We start from the raw sequence: 19,970 nt of genomic DNA on the forward strand, positions 1-19,970 counted from the left end.
AGAAGGCTCTCGCCGTGATGGTGTGGAAGGAGGAGGGGTGAGGAAGGCTCTCGCCGTGATGGTGTGGAAGGAGGAGGGGTGAGGAAGGCTCTCGCCTTGATGGTGTGGAAGGAGAAGGGGTGAAGAAGGCTCTCGCCGTGATTATGACAAACACTCAACGAAGATGACGAAAAACTCCAAAAAGGGGAGGAAACATCAGAAGAAGAAGGGCATTTCACTAAGAGATCCCCCCTCCCCAGGCGTGCAATAGGTGTTGAGGTGGGCAACACGTTGGTAGAGAACTTTTGATACAGTGATGGAATAATGATGAACAATAATAATAATAATAATAATTAGTAATTGAAGGGAAATCATAAATGAACGGGTAAGCAGAGGTAAACAACCATAGAGATGACATCAATGACGTCCAACAGGTTGCCAGCCACCCGGCATCCCAGCGGTGGGATAGGAGGCTGGGCAGATCACACACACACACACACACACACACACACACACACACACACACACACACACACACACACACACACACACACACACTACAGCTTTTTATTTTTTATTTTAATGCTTTTATTTAACCACGATTATTTTTCAGGAAAACCTTTTTTTTAGAATCCTATTTTCTCCCAGCACACCTTTACACAGTTACAGTCAGATTAATATATGACTCTGCCCAACATAGATCATTCTACAGTAGGCCTCCTTGAGCCACCAACATAATCCAGAAGAGGACATTGGACATTTAGCTGCAATTTATACCTAGTCCCCTCACTCATATTAGAGTACTATCATTGAGATAGTATGGTGTGTGTGCGTGCATGCATACGTAATGGAACCAATTAAGGAGAAAACTCTCTCAGGCATCCAGCATTTGTCTTTAATTTATAGTGGCCTCACCAGTCACCACTCTTGGTTACGTTTTACAGTCTTTTTTTTCTTTTTCTTTTTTTTTAACGTTTTATAGACAACAGGAGACGGTGTTTCTGTCTGTGTTTTGGTTGTAGAATAAACGCTCATTTTACAGTAGTTGTCTTTGAAAATTATGTTGCTGTCAATGGATCTTATGTTATTATCACATTAAAAAACATGTGAATATCTTCTATTTATTTAAATGTGTAGTTTGTTCAGTTAGATTTGGTCCAACTTTTCCGAATCGGACTTGAATCTGAATCTGAATGTCTTAAACATGAAGAGATGCTAAACTCTTTGTTACCTGACGTTTAAACCTTTTGTTTGCAGGAATTAAGCTCGACTGGTCGCTGTTCCGCCGTGAGCTGTGTGATGTTTTTCAACTCTCCTGTCGCCAGCCTCCCACTTTTTACTGCCGTGCTAATGACAGTGCCTTCACACATGCATGCACAAACACACACACACACACACACACACACACACACACACACACACACACACATACACACACACACGCACACACACACACGCGCGCGCGCGCACGCACACACACACACACACACACACACACACACACACACACACACACACACACACACACACACACACACACACACACACACACACACACAGGGGTCTATAAACTATCTTGTCTTCCTGGTAGGCCACAGTAAGAATGTGTGTCTGGGTGAAGAAGATCACCACCGCTCTGCTCCTCCTCTGTGTCTGGCTCCATGCTGCCCTCTCTGCTCCTCAGACCGGTGAGTTTGAAAAGGGGAAGCCCACGTTTTGTCAGTGTGGTTTTCAGATTTGACGACATGAATCTTTGTAGTCTGTGTGCGGAGGGGGGCAGTGGGTTCACACTCTGAGTCACAGGGGATCGAACCTCTTTGTTACGTTAAGGACAGCCTCTCTATACACCATTTTAAAGTTTTTTTGTTGACCAATTTAAAGGATATTATCATTATTATTATTGTTGTTGGTGGTGTTGTTCTTGTTATTATTATTATTGTTATCATTATTGTTATTGTTATTGTTATTGTAAAGAGCTATTCTCAATTGGTAGGTGTGAAGTGTGGAGTTCCTCAGGTGAGGAGCCTGATGGATGAATTTCTGAGGATTGTAGGAGGGGCTGAGGCCAGATATGGATCACACCCATGGCTGGTGAGTCACCCATGCTACCTTCAAACAAACAAGCAAACAAACAAACAAACAAACAAACAAACAAACAAACAAACAAACAAACAAACAAACAAACAAACAAACAACCAGCTAACCGAAGGACAGACAGACAGACAGACTGACAGATAGACAGATAGACAGACAAACTGACAGACAGACAGGAGTACAGGTATTCCACATTACTACTTGACAATAAATCAAATGTTTACATCATGAAGCCATTATATTTTTTCACAGATGCCACTACTCTGGTGAATTTCATATCATATCTAGAAGCTATCTGTCTGTATTCAGAGCTTTTCTTTTTTTACCTTCTTCCAGAATATATGATGAATTGAATTCCACTTCCTCGAGTCGTGATGATGTTTGTTGTTTATTTTATGTTCAGGTTTCACTGAGAACTAAAGGATCTCATTTCTGTGGAGGATCTATCCTGACTGACCACTGGATACTAACAGCTGCTCACTGCTTTACTGCAGTTTCAAAGTAGGTTCATTTACCACTCATCCTTAATTCCTTCACTGTGCTGCCTACTGTTTTCACCGCTACACTACTGGATATGAAGCAGTCTACACCGGTTCCTGACAGGCAGCGAGCGAGCGAACTGGAGACGAAATCGCGCGCGACACTGTCCTGATATGACGCGGCGCTTGTCCGAGTGTGGCTGTGTGTGTGTGTTACCTGGAAGCACAGGGGCAAAGCAGCCTGCGATTCTCGACCAATAAAAAGTGTTTAGGGGCGGGACTCGGCCGCGTAATCGCTCAACTAGAGACACAGCGAGCGAATATCTGAGGGGTGAACAACATCGCCGCTCAGTTGGCTGTCGCTCGCGGCAGGTCAGGATAGTCTGATTGAAACTAATACATTTTAATAATTTTCGCAATCACGCTCGCTCGCGTCGCTGCCTGTCAGGAAGGGGTATAATGCTGATGAGGCAACCTTATTGTTGTCAGAGCAACCCACCCCACACCACACCACACCACCCCACACCACACCGCACCACACCACACCACACCGCACCACACCACACCACACCACACCGCACCACACCACACCACACCACACCACACCACATCACATCACACCACACCACACCACAACACAACACACCACACCACACCACACCACACCACATCACACCACACCACACCACACCACACCTCACCACACCACACCACACCACACCACACCACAACACACCGCACCACACCACACCACACCACACCACATCACATCACAACACACCGCACCACACCACACCACACCACACCACCACACCACACCACATCACACCACACCACACCACACCACATCACACCACACCACACCACACCACATCACACCACACCACACCACACCACACCACACCACACCACAACACACCACACCACAACACACCACACCACACCACACCACACCACAACACACCACAACACACCACACCACACCACAACACACCACACCACACACCACACCACACCACAACACACCACAACACACCACACCACAGCACAGCACATCACACCACACCACAACACACCACACCACAACACACCACAACACACCACACCACAACACACCACAACACACCACACCACAACACACCACAACACACCACACCACACACCACACCACACCACACCACAACACACCACACCACACCACACCACACACCACAGCACACCACATCACACCACACCACAACACAACACACCACACCACAACACACCACAACACACCACACCACACACCACACCACACCACAACACAACACACCACACCACACCACATCACACCACACCACATCACACCACACCACAACACAACACACCACACCACAACACACCACACCACACCACAACACACCACACCACACCACACCACACCACAACACACCACACCACAACACACCACACCACATCACACCACACCACACCACATCACATCACAACACACCACACCACACCACAACACACCACACCACACCACACACCACATCACACCACACCACACCACATCACATCACACCACACCACATCACACCACACCACACCACATCACACCACACCACACCACATCACACCACATCACACCACACCACAGCACAGCACACCACACCACAGTGACCTGTCCTCCAAATACAGCAGTACCTGATTCTAAATGTACAGTAGGCTCCCTATCTACAGTACCTGGCTGCATTATACACTATATAGAAGGTTTCAAAGTGACAACAATAACATTCTAAAAGGACCCAAGTTTATCTCCTGTTGCAATGTTTGCTAATGAAATAGTAAGTAAGTAAGTAAGTAAGTAAGTAAGTAAGTAAGTAAGTAAGTAAGTAAGTAAGTAAGTAAGTAAGTAAGTAAGTAAGTAAGTAAGTAAGTAAGTAAGTAAGTAAGTAAGTAAGTAAGTAAGTAAGTATTTATAAAGCACCTTTCATACATGTTATGTAGCTCAAAGTGCTGTACACAAACATAGGTATATATAACGATAAAAGCAATAAAGTCACAGTGATCAGTTAAGATCAATGTTTAAAATAAAATAAAATAATAAATAATAAAAAATAAAAATAGAAATAAATAAATAAAAGAATAATAAAGATAAAAAAATAAAATAAAATAAAAGCATCACATTAGTAAATCGTTTCCTAGCTACAGAACTCCAGTGAAACCATCTACAGTATACCAGCTACTATAGTCATATAGCCTCTTCACTGTGCTCTTCATAGAGAATCCAGAGTATATTTCCAGACCGAATACAAATTTTGAACGCAATTACGTAAATATTCTGTTTTGTTATAGTAATCTTGAATTTCTTTCTATCCTGTCAATGTAAATGACTGTAATTGTAGATAAATAATAGAGCTTCCTCTTCCGTTGGATTGACTTTCTCATCACTGACGTTAACTGATTCCTACTGTATCTCTTTCCTTTATTTCTAGAGAGTTCCAAAGCAATGTGAGAGTCGTTGTCGGAGAGTTTAACCAGAAGGTTCACGACGATGAGGAGCAGGTGTTCCTCATTAAGAAAGTCACCGTCCATGAGAAGTACCAGCATGCTTTGCCCATGACCTACGACATCGCCCTGCTGGAGTTGGATGGACACATTCAACTGGGCACGTTCTTCTTCTGTTGATGGTTTAGTTCTAGTGTAAACGTAAAGTAGTTTAGTTAGTAGTTTAGGATACTTCAGCTTGTGTTGTTGTGTTTTGACTGGTAACCCTGGGTTTGATTCTCTCCAGGACCCCATGTTCAGCCCATATGCCTGCCTCTGCCTGAAGAAAGGTTCCCTCCTAAAACCAGATGCATTGTGGGTGGATGGGGGAGGATGAAGGAGCGTAAGGTTTCCCAGCTTAGTTAAAACATAAACACTATGTTGAACAAATTGACTGTGAATAGTACAGCATTCCATACAAAAAGACAAATGAGCTTTACTCTATAAAGGACCAATATTACTATCTTGTATTGTATCGCATCTTATCTTATATTATCTTATTTTCCTCTCACAGGTGGTCATCTCCCTGCAGTACTGAGAGAGGTACAGTTGGATTTGGTGAAACCGTCCAGGTGTAAACATGTCCTCCAGACTGTCAAAACCTCCCTTCAGACCCCAGGACTAGCTTTCTCTCAGCCTGCTTTCACTGTCCTTTGTGCTGGCCCCGAAAGAGGAGGGAAGGACACATGTCAGGTAAATGAGATGTACAGTACAAGTCATTTCATAATTGTTGTTGCTTTTTCCATCAACGTCATCTTGTAGGCAAAATCTCCGGAATCAAACCAAGCGTCTTTTGGGGGAGAGATTCCAGGGACATTCTGTGTTACGATGGTGCCGCTTTGCTGGCATGATGTGGTGGAACTCAGTTTGCAGTGTAGAACGGAGAGATAAACAGGATACAGGAGACGGCGTAGTGGTGAATAATAAGGCTTTTACTTCAAAACAGAAAACAACAAACACGACTGACAACAACGGTAACAATAAAACAATGAACCAGCAAGTGTCTGCTGGCCCACAACACCTAATATACAAACACTAATTAGAGACAGAGGGTAATTACAAACAGGACACAGGTGTGGTAGACAGAAACAACAGAACACAGAGCACACTGGGAAAAACAATAACAATTGAACAACAAGACTAAAACATATTTACAAAACACAGACAGGGGAACACAAGTCTAACAAAGTGGAGACAACAACGACAACACAGACAATAAACATAATAAACATAAATGGCAGTAAATAATAGTAATCAGGTGAGTGAGCTGATGCCAGATCTGCATCAGCCCACCGGTTGGCAATGTTGTATTATGAAGGGGTGTATGGAAGGGGAGTTGAGACGGTCCGACACCTGATCTAGCCGAACCGGGAGGAGGGTTGCCGTCCGGTCCCGCAGGACCGGAGGAAGCGTTACAATTCTGGATGAAATCTATGTATCTATGTCTCCCCAGGGGGACTCTGGGGGCCCTCTGGTGTGTCCATTGCGGGGACACAGTGGCTGGGTGGTGGTCGGGGTGACGTCCTGGGGGAAGGGCTGTGGTCGGAGCTGGGGGGACAACAGCAGCCGTCCCCCGTCCAGGAGAGGTTCCCCGGGGGTGTTCACCGATGTCAGACTGCTGCTGCCCTGGATCAAGAGCAAACTCAGAGAGGGTATTTTAAGTATTATAAGTGCTGTTTATAGTTGTTGTTATTATTATTATTGTTATTATTATTATTGTTATTATTATTATTATTATTATTATTATTATTATTATTATTATTATTATTATTATTATTATTATTATTATTATTATTATTATTATTATTATTATTATTATTATTATTAATAATTATAATAATAATAATAATAATAATAATAATTATTATTATTATTATTATTATTATTATTATTATTATTATTATTATTATTATTATTATTATTATTATTATTATTATTATTATTATTATTATTATTATTATTATTATTATTATTATTATTATTATTATTATTATTATTATTATTATTATTATTATAACATTAATACTTATAGAAGTCTGTACCACCTCCTACTGGCACTCCTCCTGAGTACATGTAAAGAACCAATCAGATCAACACGGGAGAACCAATCAGAGAGTTTACAGCTTTTATTTTTTAATATTTTTTATTATTACATTTATGTGACGTCAGCACATGTGACAAATTATTCTCTCTGGTGTCGAGTGCTTTGGGATTCTTCTCATGCGAGTTGCAATCATTGGTCCTCATTCTCGAACGTGTTCATAATTACCTTTGTAAATATATATGAAACGGTCTCCGTAAGTGGCCAAAAGGGGCGGGGCCTCAGGGCGGGGATTCTGATGACTCCCTCAATACCAGTAAGATAAGTGTAATATATATGTACAGATTCATACGAGGAAGTTACACTGCAAGTTCTGGGAAATTACACTCTAAAACGCGGGCTGTATTATAAATCTTATTTTATAATGCTAATACAATCGATCACAATATTCTAATCGATCGTCTTGAAAACCTTGTCGGTTTCTCAGAACATGTGCTAAGCTGGTTTAAAACATACATGATCAGAGGGAGGAAATTCTATGTTAAACTAGCAGGCCACATGTCTGAGATATATGATATAATGATGATATAAACAACTATGGAGTTGCACAAGGGAGTTGCTTAGGTCTTTTACTCTTCTCCCTTTACATGTTACCACTGGGTGATATCATCAGAGAACATAATGTAGGTTTCCATAGCTATGTGAATGATACACAACTGTACATATCTGCTGAACCAAATGATACAGCGATTAACTCCATCACAGACAGCTTATTGGCAATAAATAAATGGATGAGTGAATGAATGAATGAATGAAAACTTTATTTAACAGATTGCAGAATGGGTACAATACAGTACGGCTCAATACATACAATTGTTAAGGGGATGCAGACCTGAGAAAGACGTTTGTCTTGTTTCCATCAGGGTCCCCCATTTTCAATTCATATAGACATTTATGACATACACAACATACATGACATTTATGGCATAGGGACATATAGGTATTTAGTACTGATACATTTGTGACATAAACGGTATTCAAATATACAGTACTGTTACCAGGGCCGCCTCAGGGGGTGTGCGAGCAGTGCGGTCGCACAGGGCCTCGCGGGAAGGGGGGCCTCGCAAAATAAAAATTAATTTTTTTTTTTTTTGCGAGGCCCCCCTTCCCGCGAGGCCCTTTTTCATCACAGACCTAAAATCTAGTTTTGCTTATATGCTTATATATTTCACATTAGACACGTTTGTAGAATGTGTCTGACTTGTTCCTGGGTCTGCAGTGACATACTATTGGTTTCAACGAAGGGAGCTATGGGGCTCTGCAGCAGACATACTATTGGTTTCAACGAAGGGAGCTATGGGGCTCTGCAGCAGACATACTATTGGTTTCAACGAAGGGAGCGGAGTGGTTACTTCCATCATGTGTAGTACGCCAGCGTGAGTCAGCTGCGTTTGACTATTTTGCGCGTGCAGCTTTTGACTATTATGCTTAGTTATGCCAGCCAACTCGAAGAGGTCGGTCATTATCAGTCGGTCGGTCACCAAGGAACGTTGACGAAAGGCGGGACAAATGGCCGGAGCCTTGTCATGATGCAGTCGGGATATAGCCATGATGATGTCGGCTAGTAGCTAGCTCAGCTAAAGGCTAACTAGCGTTAGCTAACCTAGAGACATGCAGCCAAGATGAAGAGGATGGTCGTTTGGCAGATGAACTTCGTCAACTCCACGCGGTTGTCTCCATCCTCTTGGACGTTTGGTGAGTTTTTAACCTATTCTATTAACTCTATTCTATTCCCGCCGTGGACATCGCTCTCTCTTTCTCTCTCTCTCTCTCTGGAGCTAAACTGGCCGACTAGCTGTTGTAGTACTACTAGTAGCTTAGTAGCTAACGGTGTATGGCCTGGTGTCATGTAGCCGCATAGCTTGCTTCTGCGTTAGCTAATGGTTAGCGATAGCCTGGTTGAGCTAACTGTTAGCCAGTTAGCTGTTTAGCTTCGACGTTGCGCTTGGCTGGGAACGTTCGTTTGATGCTATCAGTTAGCCTTGAGTTAGCTGTTAGCTTGTGCTACGACCATTGACATTAGCCGTGAGAATAGCAGGGGGTTCTGGCTTATTTTTGTCCCGACAGCGAGAGGCCTTTCGTCAACGTGGAGACCTGTGTTGCGGCCTTTCGCCCTGCGTTCCTTGGTGCAGGTAAGATTAATGAAAATGTCATGACATTACCCCACTCTTCCTTCCTTCCCCTCCCGAATGTTTTGTTAATAACGATGTTTTTTTCCAGGCAAAACATATGTTACTTCACAACATTTGGAGATACGACATGTGCTGTGTGTGAATTCATTTGTTCGTTTGTGTAGCTTGGGTAGCGTTGGGCCGTTGGCCAAAGCTGTGTGTGGCCTGGTGTCAGTAGCCTACCTGGCTAGCCTTTAGCTGTCGGCCATTGGCTCCTTGCTGCTTTGTTTTCTCTTGGTATAGACCCTCTTCTCTTTGGATTTAAGTGTTGATCTTTGTCCTTTTGGATCTATGTATATTCATGTTGCCTTTGTGAAGTTATCTTTTCCTTCTGTTTTGTTCTTTCATTAAAAGTTGAATATCCTTTAGGGGGTCATCTTTGCTTATCTCTCTCATACATGCTCTCTCTCTAACACACATGCTCTCTCTCTCTCTCTTTCTAACACACACAGTCTGCCTATGGCGGCCTTTCTCGATGGCTAGGCTGTGCTCTCTGAGTCTGTACCTAGTCAAGGATCTTCAGTCACAGTGCTCAGGTATTCTGCCACTGTGTACTCTCTGTTTAGGGCCAAATAGCTCTCTCTCGCTCTCTCTCTTGCTATATGTTGACTGTATCATGCCCAGCCTCGGGCAGCGCTATTATTTACGAATATGTTGACTGTATGAAAAAAAATAATAATAATTATATATATATATATATATATATATTTTTTTTTTACCTTTGGGGGGGGGGGGGGGGGGGGGGGGGGCTCACGTTTAAATCTCGCACAGGGCCTCGCATTTCTCCCAGGCGGCCCTGACTGTTACCCCTAGATCCTGACAGAGTATATACATATGATGGGGAGGGGACTGTACATTAGGAGGGGGTGGGTGGGTGGGAGAGAAATATACATACGGTGGGGAGGGAATATATACATGCGGTGGGGAGGAGACTGTCTATTAGGAGGTGGTGGGGGTTTTGGGCATTTACGGTGGCCAGTTTCGAATTGCAGCCTCCCGTAGGTGCTCTTTAAGAGCGGTTTTGAATGTGGGCAGGGATTCACATTCCTTTACAGCTTTGGGTAGGGCGTTCCACATTGTTGTGGCATAATTGCAAAACGTGTTTAGTCCCTTGTTTGAGCCGAATCTGGGTTTAACATGATTTGTTGAGCTTCCTCTGGTGTAGTGGTTGTGGTATTCACTGACCTTTGGGAAGTATTTTGACATGTACATGGGCATCCCGGTCGTATAGTGTATCTTGTAGACCAGGCCCATTGCAAGTTGCTGTACTCTGTCGTCTACTCTAAGCCATCCTAGGTTGTCAAAGTGGGCAGGGGTGAGGTGGGTTCTGGGGTTCAGGTCAAGTAGTAGTCTGACCAGTTTGTTTTGTGATGTTTGTAATTTTGTTTTAAGCGCCTTTGAGGTGCTTTGGTACCATGAGGTGTGTTCTGAAGGGCCAGATTAACACTCAGAATCTACGTTTATTATTTTATATAACTTGTGTATTATTTATATATATAAGCTATATACCTTTAAGTCTCCGTTTGAATCATAGCATTATTCGCCCGCCTCATTGGACACCGCCCTTGACACTGGCGGCGCCAGCAGTCGCGCCCCCCAGACAAGTTCAAAGACGTGCCCGGGCAAGTTGAGACATGCCCTTGGCCAGCGCATTGATTCCGGACAAGTAATTCGGTTGCGCTCTAGAAATCACTCTGAGTATATATAGTGTGAACAGTGCACGCGTGAACCTTTGTTGAAGTGAAGTGCGAACCTAACCTAGCAAGCAGCTGTAGTGTGAACTTAATGTAACGAGTATCAGAACACGAGGTGAAGTGTGGAGTAACAGCAGAACGATTGGACATGTGAGCAGTGGAAGCCTACCCGCGGTGTATCGTTACGGATAGCTAGTAGCTACTTAGATACGACCCTAATATTGTAGAACCATTGTTGGTGTATTATAGTGACTTGTGTAAGCGAAGTACCGTGGAGAAGAGCATAGTTAATACCATTGGCGTTTGGATTTAACTACACCTGTAACTGAGGGGTACAATTCCCTGACTGTATTGATAAGTATGGTATCATTAAACCACTACCTGCTTTATGTACTTTAAATACTGGCCACACAGTACATGATGTAGATATGATGAACACTTTCCCACCTGATGAAACGAAGTCCACACAAATGTATAAATCGAATATTTTATATAGCAAAGGGTATATACAACGTTCACTTAATGACATTTATGATTTGAATGCACTTGTAAGGCAAATGAGTATTCGTAGGCAAATCAACATTGAATGTCCAATCTCTGGTTACGCAGGGAGCAAGTATACAACCTGGTTCTTTAGGGAACTATAGCGATGGTACTTAAATGATTATAGCTGGATATACTAAAAGGGGGGTCCCGCTGGTTGTAAGTCAGTAGGGGGGGGGGGTTAGGAGAGCCGCTGGCGATATCCCATCTGGCCAACGATTTCTTGGGAGAATTCAGAGTGCTGAACACGGTGCCCACAGAACCTCGGTCCACAGATGAATACAGCTGGGCCCTCTTGTAGACGGTAGCTGCCGGTCCACAACGAAGAGACGTGAGGCGACCTCACTCGGGGTAGAGCGCCGTCTCACCTGGACTCCTCTCGGGGGGGTAGTTCCAACACTCAGCAGTGTTGGCTGTTATCCATGGCATAATCAAAGCACCCAAAGCACGTAGATAATCCAAGCCGTGTAGGGCTCGCCGTCGTCCGGGTAAAGTAATCCAATATGCAGGTCCACTCGTCCTGGCCCAGAACTCCTCGGATGAAAGCACCACACGTGGTCTGCCCAGCCTGGTTAAGACTCTAGATAACGCCAGGAACGATGGGGGTACTGCTCACTCTATAACTCTAACCGAACGATGCACCATACATAATAGACTATTATTAACTTAATAGAAATACGTCCCACTCGACGGTATAGTGCCAAACTATGACAATTCAACTATTAATCCACACGATGTCTCAATGCCTATTCTGAGGCCAAGTAGGCCATACTGCACCACACGTGGGTCGTGGGTGAGGCTTCACGTCTGTTACTAGGTTGGAGGGTAAAGGACTAATGGACTAAAAAGAAAGTTCTACTTTACTTGCGCCATATATATATGCGCTGTGAACAAATGGTACCATTCGTATTTCGCCAGACGTATTCCTACGCGGAACCGGGCTTGTAACGACATGTTCGTCGGCACGATTGAACTTGAACCAAGGGGCTTGGCTGCTGGCGCCAGGTTCTTGTCCAATGGTAGAATGAAACTATTATGGGCTGTTAGTAGACTAAAGGGATATTCAGTGTATATGTACAAGGAATATACAGGGGATATCAAACGATATACAAATACTATTAAATATATATCCATAAATAAATATATATATTCGGTTTAATCTGATCCTTCACAACAGCCGCCCCCTAATTAGTCCCACCTAATTAGCTAAGCAGAGACAGATTAACCGCACTGTCTACCACTCAAGGTCCGCTGTAAGGGTCAGTCAACTCACAAAGTCATGGGGTCATGGTCGTCATCGATAGTGTCTGGGAGTCTGGGCAGTTCTATTAGCCTCGCCACGGGTCGTGTGTAAGTTCGCCCTTGGACGAGCACCTCGGCTGCTCGGACCTTGCCATCGGCACCGGTGATCACTTTGCTTACGCGGCCAGCCGGCCACATAGCTCTGGGTAGTGACTGGTCGATAATCATGACGACTGTTCCTTCTGTCAAATTGTCTCTCTCTTTTACCCACTTCTGGCGGGTCTGTAGAGACGGTAGGTAGTGGAGTAGAAAGCTGTTCCAAAACTTGTCAGCTAGTACTTGACTGTACCTCCACATTCTTCGGCCGTTCGCTTCTTCAGGCCTGTACATTGTCTGGGGTAGCGCGGGGTCCAGCCGCCCCATCAAGAGTGTGTTGGGGGTGACTGGGTCGACATCTGCTATATCACTGGAGACGTAGCCGAGGGGCTTGGAGTTCAATACTCCCTCGATCTCCGTGAGGACTGTCATTAGGACTTCTTCCGCCACAGTCTGGGCCCCAAGCACGGCGTACAGGGCTGTCTTTATAGAACGTACTTCTCGTTCCCAGGTTCCACCGAAGTGGGGTGCGTTCGGGGGATTGAACTGGAAGTCAATCTGGGATGGAGCGAGGTGGGTCTTAAGTTCTGGGCCCATAGCTTGGAAGCTCTCTCTCAGCTCTCTTTCTCCGCCTTTGAAGTTTGTCCCGTGATCAGACAACAATGTAGACGGTTTTCCTTTCCGTGATGTGAATCTTCGGAAGGCCATAAGGAATGAGTCTGTGCTCATGGTCGGAAGGAGTTCGATATGTATCGCTCTGGTGGTCATGCATTTGAATACAATACCCCACCGCTTCTCGGTTCCTCTTCCTTTCTTTATATACAACGGGCCAAAACAGTCCATGCCTGTGGAGTGGAATGGCTTGTCGCCGAGTCGGAGGTGACAGGGAGGTAGGTCAGCCATCCGGGGTATGCTGGGCTGCGCGCGGCACTTTCGGCAGTCTAGACAGGTTCGCTGGAAGCGTCGCACTGCTTCTCTTCCTTGAAGTATCCAATAGCGACGTCTGATCTCCGCGAAGACTCTCTCTGCTCCTGCGTGGTGTACATCCTCGTCGTATTTCTTTATGATCAGCTCTGTGACCTTGTGTCGGCTGTTCAAGACTATCGGGTACTTAACGTCATCCGGTAGGTCGGGGGCTCTCCGCAGACGACCACCCACTCTGATGAGATTATGGGCGTCGCTCTCGGGTGCCAGGTGGAGCAGTCTGCTGTCTGATGGGACGGGCTTTCCTCCCTGTAGACAGTCTAGCTCGTCGGGGAACGAGTCTCTCTGGGCTCGTTGTAGTAGAAGAAGTTCTGCTTCTTCGTAGTCAGCTGCTGAAATGTCGGCAGTGGACTGAATCTCTGGGTGGTGCCACAGGAATGTCTTTAGCTGCGCACTCTGTAGGGTAATGCAATCATCTATGTTGGGGTCTGTGGAGGCGACTGTGCTCAGTCCACAGAACATAGGTTTCTTGTTCTCAGCCTCCTCTTTACTCGCTTCCCGTGGGGTGGGCGTAGGCCACTCTTCTTCCGGGAGCTGGAGGAACTCTGGTCCGTCACTGTAGATGTTGCGACGGGTGAGGTCATCTAGGGACATTCCCCGGGTGATGACGTCAGCTGGGTTGTGTTTGGTGTCCACATACCGCCAGCTTGCTGCTTCTGTTAACTCTTGAATCTCGGTGACTCTGACTCCCACGAAGACCTTGTATCTGCATGAATCAGACTTGATCCATGTTAGTACTGTCGTGGAATCTGACCACAAGATTGTTCTGTGCACCGGAATGGTGAGTTCACGTTGGATTAACGTGGCTAGATGCGCTCCTGCTAGGGCTGCGCAGAGCTCTAGACGCGGGATAGATTGTTGCTTTCGTGGGGCTATTCTTGAGCGAGCCAGGATGAAAGCAGTGTGTATCTCTCCTCCCTTCTCTTGGGCACGCAAGTAGGCCACCGATCCATAGGCTACTTCGGAGGCGTCACTGAAGACGTGTAGATCCATCTTGCATGTCTCTGGCCTCACTGTGGGTGGGAAGTAGCTGCGGCGTATATTGACGCCTGGGAGTGAGCGGAGCTCCGTCTCCCACTCTCTCCATGTGGAGGCAAGGTGTGCGGGTATTGGGTCGTCCCAGCCCTGGTCCTTGTCCCATAGTGCTCGTACAATCATCTTTGCCCTGGTGGTGTAAGGTAGAATACATCCCAACGGGTCATATTGTCTGGCGAGTGTTCTGTACACACTCCGTCTGGTGGTCGGTATCGCCGTCGACCTTCCCTGCTCCGTGGTCAGGGGTTTGTGTCTATAGTGGAGCGAGTCTGTTTTGAAGCGCCAGACTAGTCCTAGTGTCATTTCTTGGGCTTCTCCTGGGATTGTCGCCATCCAGGTCTCGCTGCTGGCAGCCTTGTCCGCGGGGGAGAGGCTGCGCAATACGTGCGGGTCACTGCTGGCCCACTGCCTGAGATCAAAGCCGCCTTTGATCAGGGAGGCGCGTAGCTTGATTAGGAGAGCCTCGGCTTCTTCTTGAGTCGAAACGCTTTGTAAACAGTTGTCCACGTAGAAACTGTTCTTCACACTGTGTCGGACCTCTTCATCTGCTGCTGGGTCCTCTGCGACCTCTGGGTTGAGGTTGCGCAATACTGGGGGGTCGCTGCTGGCCCGCTGCCGGAGATCAAAGCCGTCTTTGATCAGGGAGGCGCGGAGCAGCGCACGACGTCGCCAGTCAATTTTCTTCTCGACATGCTGCAGGAGTGTGGTGTCTCCTTCTGTCGCTCTGGAGTGGAGGCAGCTAGTGGCTGCTGTTCGGTTGAGAGATTTAGCGAGGGGGCCTTGTAGTGTCCACCCTAGGCGGGTCTCGACTGCTGCAGGACAGCCTCGGGGTCCTGTATGGACCCGGTCTATCGGGACGATGAGGTCTGCATGGTCGGAGCCTATCAGCAGGGTCGGGGTGGCGCCGTCTATGAGCGGGATAGGTAGTTGACGCAGGTGCACATATTTATCCATCAGCTTGGCGATGGGGTAGGTGTACTGTGATAGTCCTATTTCTTGGCTGGTGAAAGCATTTGTAATCCTATACCGTCGCTCTGGCTGCCCGCTTGCTGCGATAGTGAAGGAGACATTCTCGCCCTTTATCATCTTTAAATCTCTTCTTATTGTCCGAATCGTCATTTGGTTCTCGCTCCCCCGCAGTCCCAGCTGGGCCGCAGCGGACGCGAGCAGAAGGGTCTTCTCTGACCCGTCATCAAGGACGGCGTAAGTGTCCATGACTTTATCTTGGTAGCTCAATGTCACACGGACTACCTTTAAGAGCACTTGGGCGCCGCTGCTGCTGGCGGGGTCAATGTACATGACACTTGCCTTGGTGCTGCTCGATGGTGCAGGTGCAGGCTTTCGTCTGTTACTGTCGTGTAGTACATCTAGATGGGCTCCGTCACACCGACTGCACCTCTTCTTTAGGCGGCATTCGGCTGCCATGTGACTGCGCGCACATCGGTAACAGCGCCTGTTGGACTTTATCCATTGACTCACTTCTTCTGCATTCATCTTTGTGAACAGGTCACATTGTGACAGCCAGTGTTCCTTCTCGCAGTACGGGCACACCATCTTCCACTTCTCTTTTCTCGAGGGGGTACTGTGGTTCTTACTGCTCGGTACTGATTCTGATTGGTGCATGACAGTCACCGATCTTCTTCCATCGTTTATTCTCCTGGGTCCCTCTCTGGAGCTTGGCGTGCTCCGCACGAACGTATCCAGTCGTAAGCTGCTGACTTCTCTCGCCAGGAAGTCGGCTAGATCGAGGAGGGATGGTTCGGGACCGTTAGGATCACGGTGGTCTCTCTGCCGCCTGAAGCGCTCTTGTCTGGCGGGTGGCAGCTTCTCTAAAATCCTCTCGACGTTAGAGTTGGCGTATAGCTCGTGCATGCCCTTTTCCCGTTGCGCTCCCAGCATCCCTACCAGGGACTGCACTTTTATAGACAGGTCGTCTAATGAGCGATTGTCTGTTGCTGGGGGTAGGCGATCAATATGCCTTATCTCTTGGATTACGTAATCCCATATACGTCCATATCTCTGGTCCAGCAATGCTAGAGCCGCGGTGTATGGGGTCGTAGAGGTGGCATAGGCTAGCGCTATATTGTGCGCTCGCGGTACTTTCAGGTGCTTCAGTAATATTGCATACTTGTGACGTTCATCAACGACATCCACCATCATTGTCACTAAGCACATCCGGAGCTCCGTGTACTGTGCTCGATTCTCATAGGTGAAGTCTGGAAACGTCGGCGTGGCAATGTATGACGCCGTGGATGGCTGATACATCGGCGAGCGTTGGGGGAGAGACCTCCTAGGCGAGTCTCCTCTTGCGCCTCTCTGTGGGCTGGTACCGGCAGGGTACCATGGCCCGCTGGTCCAGGTGCTATTCCTCGGGGCTGGTCGTGCGTCATGCTCACCCGTGAATAGAGTCGGGGGTCTGTAGCGCAGCGCCGCGGGGGTATAGCCTGGGCTGTACTGGACCTCCTGGTCCGGTGGAGTACTGTGCTGTCGTCGGGCTTGGTTCTCCTCCTCTCCCTCTTCTTCTTCTATCAGGTCCTCTAGATCCTGTAGTCGTTTATTTAGCTTCTCCGCAGTGTATGCCGCTCCTTCCTTGTAGCTGGGTCTCGCTTGGACCGGTCTGGGAAGGGGGTCTGCGGGGGGTATAGGCTTGGTCTGTTGGGTTCAGGGTCGCTTGCTCGGTTAGGAGACGCTGCCCTTGACTGTTGTCTCGACGAGTTCCTTGAACCCCTGGCGGAGGGAGAGGGTGTTGCCTTGAGGATCAGCTGCTCCATTAGCTGCGCTTGTAGTCTGTCGCGCTCGGCTTCGCGCTTGGTGAGATCTGCTTCTCTTTGGGCACCGGCAGCGGCGCGCTGGGCGTCGGCCCGGTCTCTTGCCATATTCTCTTCCGTCTGAAGGCGTCTCATCTCCAGGCGTATGCGCTCTTCTTCGCTCCGTTGCTGTGTCTGGAGTCGATCGCGTTCACCCTGAAGTCGATCGCGTTCACCCTGAAGTCGATCGCGTTCGGTAGAGGCTGTCAGGCTGGCGAGGAACGCCTGTGATAGCATCCTCTCCGCTTCGCTGGGGGAAGACGGTTGTAGAGGTGAGCCGCTCCTGGCTGTACTCGTTGGGGAGTCCTGGAGCTCTATTTCCTCGGCGCTCTCCTCCTCTTCTTCCGTGCAGAGTTCTCTCTCTGTAGGGTTGTCTTCCTCCCGGGGCTGGTCGGGGACTACTTCTTCGGTATTGGCGGGGGGTAAAGGCATGTCAGCTCCCTCCTGGTCCCCACCGTGAGCTTGGTCAGTTACATTAGAACCCACTAGGGCCTCTGTGGTCGGGGTAACCTGTTCGTTAAGGTCAGACATAATTTTACTTTCTACTTTTACCGCGTTTACCGTTTGTCGAAGGCTAGGTAGTTGACTGACAGCGTAATCCTCTAAGTACTGAGGTGTCTGTCGTCTGCGCCGCGGGCGTTCTACGTTAGGAGGACCGTTTCGTGGAGTGTTCATCATAGGCCATTTCAATATTAATAACACTATATTAATATTACACTAGTTACCATCCGGCTCGAAGGACCAATTGTAACTGAGGGGTACAATTCCCTGACTGTATTGATAAGTATGGTATCATTAAACCACTACCTGCTTTATGTACTTTAAATACTGGCCACACAGTACATGATGTAGATATGATGAACACTTTCCCACCTGATGAAACGAAGTCCACACAAATGTATAAATCGAATATTTTATATAGCAAAGGGTATATACAACGTTCACTTAATGACATTTATGATTTGAATGCACTTGTAAGGCAAATGAGTATTCGTAGGCAAATCAACATTGAATGTCCAATCTCTGGTTACGCAGGGAGCAAGTATACAACCTGGTTCTTTAGGGAACTATAGCGATGGTACTTAAATGATTATAGCTGGATATACTAAAAGGGGGGTCCCGCTGGTTGTAAGTCAGTAGGGGGGGGGGTTAGGAGAGCCGCTGGTGATATCCCATCTGGCCAACGATTTCTTGGGAGAATTCAGAGTGCTGAACACGGTGCCCACAGAACCTCGGTCCACAGATGAATACAGCTGGGCCCTCTTGTAGACGGTAGCTGCCGGTCCACAACGAAGAGACGTGAGGCGACCTCACTCGGGGTAGAGCGCCGTCTCACCTGGACTCCTCTCGGGGGGGTAGTTCCAACACTCAGCAGTGTTGGCTGTTATCCATGGCATAATCAAAGCACCCAAAGCACGTAGATAATCCAAGCCGTGTAGGGCTCGCCGTCGTCCGGGTAAAGTAATCCAATATGCAGGTCCACTCGTCCTGGCCCAGAACTCCTCGGATGAAAGCACCACACGTGGTCTGCCCAGCCTGGTTAAGACTCTAGATAACGCCAGGAACGATGGGGGTACTGCTCACTCTATAACTCTAACCGAACGATGCACCATACATAATAGACTATTATTAACTTAATAGAAATACGTCCCACTCGACGGTATAGTGCCAAACTATGACAATTCAACTATTAATCCACACGATGTCTCAATGCCTATTCTGAGGCCAAGTAGGCCATACTGCACCACACGTGGGTCGTGGGTGAGGCTTCATGTCTGTTACTAGGTTGGAGGGTAAAGGACTAATGGACTAAAAAGAAAGTTCTACTTTACTTGCGCCATATATATATGCGCTGTGAACAAATAGTACCATTCGTATTTCGCCAGACGTATTCCTACGCGGAACCGGGCTTGTAACGACATGTTCGTCGGCACGATTGAACTTGAACCAAGGGGCTTGGCTGCTGGCGCCAGGTTCTTGTCCAATGGTAGAATGAAACTATTATGGGCTGTTAGTAGACTAAAGGGATATTCAGTGTATATGTACAAGGAATATACAGGGGATATCAAACGATATACAAATACTATTAAATATATATCCATAAATAAATATATATATTCGGTTTAATCTGATCCTTCACAACAACACCTGAAGACCTGCATCGGGCTAGCTTCGAGGACGAAGCTAGCTAGCTAGCATCACTGCCGTCGGGCTTT

General features: G+C 46.9%; 1 protein-coding gene across 1 annotated transcript in view; it reads left to right on the forward strand.

Annotated features, from left to right (window-relative positions):
• Positions 1-1,582: 1,582 nt before the first annotated feature.
• The window catches only part of LOC311229471 (ovochymase-2), a gene marked incomplete at both ends in the record, with an annotated part of 43,595 nt that continues 25,207 nt past the window's right edge, over positions 1,583-19,970 (forward strand). The window contains 7 exons of the mRNA XM_084315551.1: positions 1,583-1,667; positions 1,973-2,070; positions 2,477-2,574; positions 5,030-5,202; positions 5,329-5,424; positions 5,596-5,774; positions 6,535-6,733. Of these exons, the coding sequence (XP_084171677.1) occupies positions 1,583-1,667; positions 1,973-2,070; positions 2,477-2,574; positions 5,030-5,202; positions 5,329-5,424; positions 5,596-5,774; positions 6,535-6,733 (928 nt within the window). The remainder of the gene's footprint in view (positions 1,668-1,972; positions 2,071-2,476; positions 2,575-5,029; positions 5,203-5,328; positions 5,425-5,595; positions 5,775-6,534; positions 6,734-19,970) is intronic.

The sequence above is a fragment of the Notolepis coatsorum genome, assembly GCF_963971535.1.
Source record: "Notolepis coatsorum genome assembly, chromosome: 6".
Lineage (NCBI taxonomy): Eukaryota > Metazoa > Chordata > Actinopteri > Aulopiformes > Paralepididae > Notolepis > Notolepis coatsorum.